At 41.1% G+C, this 7,182-nt stretch overlaps 1 protein-coding gene across 1 annotated transcript; it reads right to left on the reverse strand.

The window, feature by feature from the left end:
* Positions 1–289: 289 nt before the first annotated feature.
* LOC115173256 (mid1-interacting protein 1-like) lies at positions 290–2,492 on the reverse strand. The gene is made up of 2 exons (XM_029731176.1): positions 2,385–2,492; positions 290–1,836 (listed from the first exon to the last, which is right to left on the reverse strand). The coding sequence occupies exon 2, from the start codon at positions 1,744–1,746 to the stop codon at positions 1,258–1,260; it is 489 nt and encodes a 162-aa protein (XP_029587036.1). The 5' UTR covers positions 1,747–1,836; positions 2,385–2,492; the 3' UTR covers positions 290–1,257.
* Between the last annotated feature and the right edge of the window lie 4,690 nt (positions 2,493–7,182).

The raw sequence follows: 7,182 nt of genomic DNA on the forward strand, positions 1-7,182 counted from the left end.
AAACTTAAGGAGCCTGTATTGTAATGGAAAACAGCAATTGTACTATGCATACAGAAATCAGTGCTCATGTTATAGCATGTCAAAGTCACCTTCTAGTCTTAACAGGAATCTGCCACAAACATCAGCAAGTAACATTTGGAATGCAGACCAAGCAAGAGCCTATGCTATATAGACAGAAACTAAACCAGGGACGAAACTACTAGAATGAAAATAACATATCCATTGAGCCTTAACAATTCTAGTCAATACCGCTCCTTGACATAAAGACATTAGCAGCACAAATTTCAGCTGAATACAAACAGGAGTTTAATTCTTTATTTAGTTGTACTGCATTTGTGCGCAATATAAAAATTGAAATAACCAAGGACAAGACAGAAAGGAAGCGTTACAATACCGTCACTCCAAAAAAAAAAAAGGGGTAGGTTGACATTTTTCATACCCATCAGACACCGTGGACAAGATGGGCATCGGAGCAGGACTTGAATGAGTTATAAAAATTCAAGGCACGGTATGTTTCATCAGGAGTGCTACAGAGACATGAATACGTAATTATTATTTTTTTTTTTTATAAAAGGCCGTTAAAAAACAAGCCCAGATGCTAAAGTGTGCTTTACATTTTAAGGAGGGACAGAACAACCAGCATTCTAAATACTCCTGCAGTCAACCTTTTTTTTTCTTTTTAAAGAGACATTTACAAAAGACATGGCATACAGACACCCAGTTCCATTGACATACACGCGAATCCACATCCAATGGTTGGACTTGAAATGAAGACTGACGGTCATCTACCTACCAGAGCCATGATTCAACAAGACTCCAAATACGATACCAACAACTCTGTACACAGCCAATAAGCATGAAATGTCAACTCTGATAAACGTACAATGCACAGTTCAACAAAGCAGACGTGACCTTAAAACATTCAGGAACATGTGCAGGTGTCAATCAGATTGGTTTAAATGTATGATTAGTGGAGCTTTGGGAAGCAAGGGACGAGAGAGGGGGGTGGCGTGTCACTACTCAAGTCAGGATTGAAAGTCAAGTAGCTCAGGGCCCGGTATCCCAAAAGAATCTTTAGGCTAAGTTCATCATTAGAACCATAGGATCCTATGGTCCTAACAATTAAGTAAGCATTAAGATGCTCCTGGGAAGCCAGGCCCTGGTCAGTACACCGGTCCCTGGTCAGTTGCACTAAGTCTCCGATAACACCACTTTGTGTTTGTGAGTCCAGCAGTCCAAGGTCAGTCAAAAGTGACCCTATCTCATGAAGTTACCACCTCCGATCTCCCTCTTGTAGCGGTTGGTAAGGTGGTCTGCTTGCACTGTGAGTTTTGACAGGACGCCAAACAGTCCCCTGAGGTGGTAGTGGAACTGGCCTTCCAGATCAGAGCCCTCTTCACCAGGGAGCTCCCCAATGATCAACTGCTGCTCCTCTTGCTTGACAGCCATTTCCAGGAAGCTGGCCCCACCGCTCATCTCCCGCTTCAGCAGGCCCCACTCCATGTCGTTCTTGATGGACTTGAGGAGGAGGTAGTGCTCATACATGTCCATCTGCTTGTTAGGGTAAGGAGGCTCGTTCTCCACCATCTCAACCTGCTGGCTCTCCTGCACCTCCAGGGGCACATCCCGTAACAGGCTGGGTACCATGATGGTCTCATCCATGTTGTTGGTTGCAGCGATGAAGCGGTGCATCACATTGAGGAGGGAGTTCTTGTTGCTGGCCGGGTCACTGCTTATTTGCATCATTGTGGAGGTTTTGGCAAGACTTGGATTTGCAGGAAACAGGTGGAGTAAGGTAAAGTTTGATGTTAAGGCTGACTGATGATCCAAGTGTCACTGGAAATAGAAACATTGAAGCCATGAGACAAAAGGAAAGAATATTGCATCCCAGAGCTATAAACAAAGGCCTTTGGTCAACAGAATACAGCCACCCTAATAGAAAGGCCTACTAAATAATAGGCCATCACATCAGCCTACTAAGAACGCAGCAACAGGCATGCACCACTATTGTCTGCGTATGACATTATCAGCTGGTAAAATAAGCGTGGCTACACAACAGTAAATGGAGACATGAACAGAATGAAGAGCCACTTCATAAACACAGGGCTTAAAGGCTTAATCTGACTACTGCGTACCAGAGTAGGCTATGGTTTGGGATGCCAATGACACATAGAACAGAATGTCGACACTAAAAACGAAGATAACGTAGGCTATCAGAAACAAACATTTTCCCGCAATGAAGGGAACAAACAGCAAGACGTTATACATTTAACCGGTAGCGCTTCCTGTAAAATCTTGTATAGTATCTACTTGACCTTGCCATATTTACAGAAAACTGAGAACGCCAAAATAAACGGTAAGTCTTGAACAAAACAAATACTGACCTGTGCAAACTCTTTCTTGATTATGTTCCTTGCTCCACCCGCCCGTACATGAACAAGTATGTATAGACGTCCTCGGCTGTTGTAGCCAGACGTGGAGCTTTATAGTGGGCACGCCGGCTAGAAAAAAACGACCTCTCCCACTTCACGATATCAATGGCGCAATAGGATAGTATTGAGGAAATGGGGCGTTAACTTTAGGTTACTGACAGTGATAAAAACCAATCAGAGAGCACATTATTTTGTGAGCTTGTCCGCAGCGAAGACCCACAGTAATGTTACCGTGTTTTTAAGCTTGATACATTGTTTCAAAAATCATAATGAGTGAATCGGTGTTTGTATATGGCAACTATTTTAGTTCTAATCATGAATGGTCATTTCAATGCACTCATTTTTTAAAATATATTTTATTATTATTAGCCTATTACCCTATTATGTAATAGTCTACAGTGTAGTAGGCCTTATGTGCCTATTAATCATGAGTCCTATCCTACTTTTGCACTCATAGGCTAGGCCTACTAAATAAGATACAAGCACACAATGAAACGGCTGACATGATTAACTAGAATACTTGAAACTATGATAGTTGAAAGTTTTCAGTGTACACAGAGCAGGAAGGACAGTCTTGCTTCATAAATAATTAATGACATGCTGTCATATGAAAATACAGAAGTGGACTGACTTGAAAAGTTACCTTGGCCACAAATTGTCTGAGACAATTGGATCCATAGGATAATTGGGGTCTATTTTCTAAAGGCTCTGTGTGAGTCACAGCCTTTTAGAAATCTCTAGGGGTTTACAATACTGTCATCTGGTGTTCATTTCAACACAAGCCACATCCATGCTGAAACGAGTGGTAAATTCAAGCATAGATACATAACATGGTAGAAATAACTCAAAATCAGATCGTGCTTTGCATTTTACTAGCTTTTCATTGATTTAAACATTATATTTATACATTTCAGCTTTTGTTGTATAGCATATGATTATAATAACAAAACATGCTCGTTTATGAACTGTGATTGCATTGCTGTGATTGCTGGGATAGTGTGGTTATAGGTATTCATAGCTGTATTTAGTAAGTGATTTAACATATAAAAATGTGTTTGACATTACATTTAATAAAAGTTAGAGTTTAAGTTTTTACTGATATCCACATGGCAGTCAACAACACTGAAATACAGTCCATTTGGAAAGTATTCAGACCACTTGACTTTTTCCACATTTTGTTACGTTACAGCCTTATTCTAAAATTGATAAAATAAAATCAAGATCTTCATCAATCTACACACAATACCCCATAATGACAAAGCAAAAACAGTTTTTAGACATTTTTGCAAATGTATTACAAAAAAAACCCAGAAATACCTTATTTACATAAGTATTCAGACCCTTTGCTATCAGACTCGAAATTGAGCTCAGGTCCATCCTGTTTCCATTGATCATCCTTGATTGGAGTCCACATGTGGTAAATTCAATTGATTGGACATGATTTGGATAGGCCCACACCTCTCTATATAAGGTCCCACAGTTGACAGTGCATTTCAGAGAAGAAACCAAGCCATGAGGTTGAATGAACTGTCGGTACTATAACATTTCTGCAGCATTGAATATCCCAAGAACACAGTGGCCTCCATCATTCTTAAATGGAAGAAGTTTGGAACCACCAAGACTCTTCCTAGAGCTGGCTGCCCAGCCAAACTGAGCAATCGGGGGAAAAGGGCCTTAGTCAGGGAGGTGACCAAGAACCCGATGGTCACTCTGACAGAGCTCCAGAGTTCCTCTGTGGAGATGGGAGAACCTCCCAGAAGGACAACCATCTCCTCAGCACTCCACCAATCAGACCTTTATGGTAGAGGGGCCAGACGAAAGCCACTACATGACAGCCCGCTAGGAGTTTGCAGAAAGGCACCTAAAGGACTCTTAGACCATGAGAAAAAAGATTCTCTGGTCTGATGAAGCCAAGATTGAACACTGTGGCCTGAATGCTAAGCATCATGTCTGGAGGAAACCTGGCACCATCCCTACGTTGAAGCATGGTGATGGCAACATCATGGATGTTTTTCAGCAGCAGGGACTGGGAGACTAGTCAGGATCGAAGGAAAGATGAACGGAGCAAAGTACAGAAGGATCCTTGATGAAAACCTGCTCCAGAGCACTCAGGACCTCAGACTGGGGCGAAGCTTCACCTTCCAACAGAACAACGAACCTAAACACACACCCAAGACAACACAGGAGTGGCTTTGGGACAAGTCTCTGAATGTTCTTGAGTGGCCCAGATCTAACATTTCTGGAGAGACCTGAAAATTGCTATGCAGCGACGCTCCCCATCCAACCTGACAGAGCTTGAGAGGATTGGCAGAGAAGAATGGGAGACACTCCCGAAATACAGGTGTGCCAAGCTTGTAGCGTCATACCCAAGAAGACTCAAGGCTGTAATCGCTGCCAAACGTGCCTCAACAAAGTACTGAGTAAAGGGTCTGAATACTTTTGTAAATGTGATATTTAAGATTGTTTTATACATTTGCAAACATTTCTAAAAAACAGTTTTTGCTTTGTCATTATGGGGTATTGTGTGTAGATTGATGAAGAAAAAAATACAATTCAAACCATTTTAGAATAAGGCTGTAACGTAACAAAATATGGAAAAAGTCAAGGGGTCTGAATACTTTCCGAATGCACTGTACATTACAATGCATACACAAAAGCACGTTCAAGTTGCAATCACAAGTAAAATTCATGGCATTAATTAATGAGTCGGAAATACTTTTGTTGATTAAATTGCATAGGTAGAGTATGGGTCACTTTTAATATCTCTCAGTCTTGGCCTGTGGAATAGAGAGAAGGTGGGTTCTTCGGGTGGATCTGCCTGACACTTGTCCTCGACAGGCGGGTAACCAGTCTCTGAAGGGGGACTTGAACAGGACGATAGTAAAGTCCAGGCACAATGTTTGGTCCATGGTCACGCCCATGGACATGAAAAAACGCACAATGACACACTTTCATAGACTTGCAGATTTTTCTCATCTATCATAAGGGGACATGAAGGGGGCGAGTTTTTCATAAATGTTACCAACAGGATCTTGCATTTGAAAGGGTTTAGGGCCATGTCACTTCTATGGACCTATTCTTATAGACCAGTTAAGTTTGCTTTTGGTGTGGAGATATTATCCACAGTACAATTATGGATTAAATTTAAATCATTAATATATATTTCCAGCGATTGTCATTGTCTCTGGCAGCACTGTCAATAACTGCAAGGAAGATCAATGAACCTAACAGTGTTCCCTGGGCCACACCCCCTGTGAGTTCTTGCCAGTCAGAGGCCATCTTGATAGCCCACACTACTGCTGCGCTGGTCAGCTATTTGTTCAGCCGCACCCGCCCCCAATTGCTAATAACCCATCTGCAACTGCCTGACAATATGTGATAAACTGAAAATCTGATGCCTGCGCTCCACCCTAACCCGCTAATATAGAAAATGTGCTGTAGGCTAGAACAATTTTTGGACCGGGGAACAGGATTTCTTTTTGCCTGAGTTAGATACACAATACAGTATGTGGAGAAAAAGCCCATGGCTTTATTTGATGGTCTTAGGGGATGTGAGAATTTTACAACATTGTCATTCAAATGGACCAGGTAAGAAATTATATCTGTTATGCTGCATGTATTCATATTTATTTATCAGATATACTTGTAATTCTTGGAGAGATGTAAAGTTAGCATATGTTTATTAATATTTATTTCATTCATTTCATTTAAATGGGAAAACTGGGATTGGTACATACACATATCTCAATGCATTTCTTTCAAATCAAGATTGCTACATTTCTTCCCCCAGTGTGAAGACCCCCACAATCAACAATCAACCCACTACTGCAAATAAACCATTTTGGCAATCCCAAAACAATTACAAACAAATGGCCAGGCCTTACTACATTTGGAGCTCCTTTAACAGCCGGTTTCTGGTACCTAACTTGTTCTCCCAAGGTGGCGTGCCTCTGGAAGAATTTCAAAAGGTGAGATACAAAATCCTTGTTAAACTCATCAGAATACTTGGTAGTGGACATTCCATCAGTCCTGGAAGAGAAAATAAACTTTTAGTTCATTTTCACTATGCTCAATCTTCAAAATCTTAATCAAACATTTTAATTCCGCCTTTTTCTGAATTAGTTTGTATATGCTGTCTTCCTATCTTGGGAGGCCTTAATTTTGTACCTCGATTCCCTTTTTTAATCGAGCTTGCTGCACCTGGCACTGCAGGACACCTCGATAACACTTACTAAAGTTGAAACCATCCCAGAGTTCTTTCCACTAGTCTCATCTTATCGTCAAGGCCTGTTGCATTTGACGTACGGCTTGCGGTCTATACTTCCTGTCCCTGGGAGAATCAATAGTCAAAATATGAAATCTGTTATTTACCCATCCGGGGGTGCCAGTTTATCAGCTCTTTTGGTTCGGAGTCCTCATTCTACAAAAAACATCTACTTGATTCAGTCTTTGACAGTGGTTTCATGTAATGGAAGTAGATTATATTTAGCACGAAATTATCATTTTATTTAATAATAATTAGAACATCATGTCAGCCAGGTTGACGATCTTATGTATTTATTGCTATTCTTAGCTGTGCGGTCTATTTTCTCTTACAGCCTGTTTGAGTTAAGCGAGTAGGCGAGTAGGCTACCACTCACTTTCACTGGTGGAGGCTTATCTACGAGTCCACAGGAAGCTTATGTTTAACATAGATGTGGTGGAGGGGGAACGGAATGGAAATTACCTTCGATTCTCATGTGATTTGTAT

The sequence above is a fragment of the Salmo trutta genome, chromosome 3 (genome assembly GCF_901001165.1).
Source record: "Salmo trutta chromosome 3, fSalTru1.1, whole genome shotgun sequence".
Taxonomy (NCBI): Eukaryota; Metazoa; Chordata; class Actinopteri; order Salmoniformes; family Salmonidae; genus Salmo; species Salmo trutta.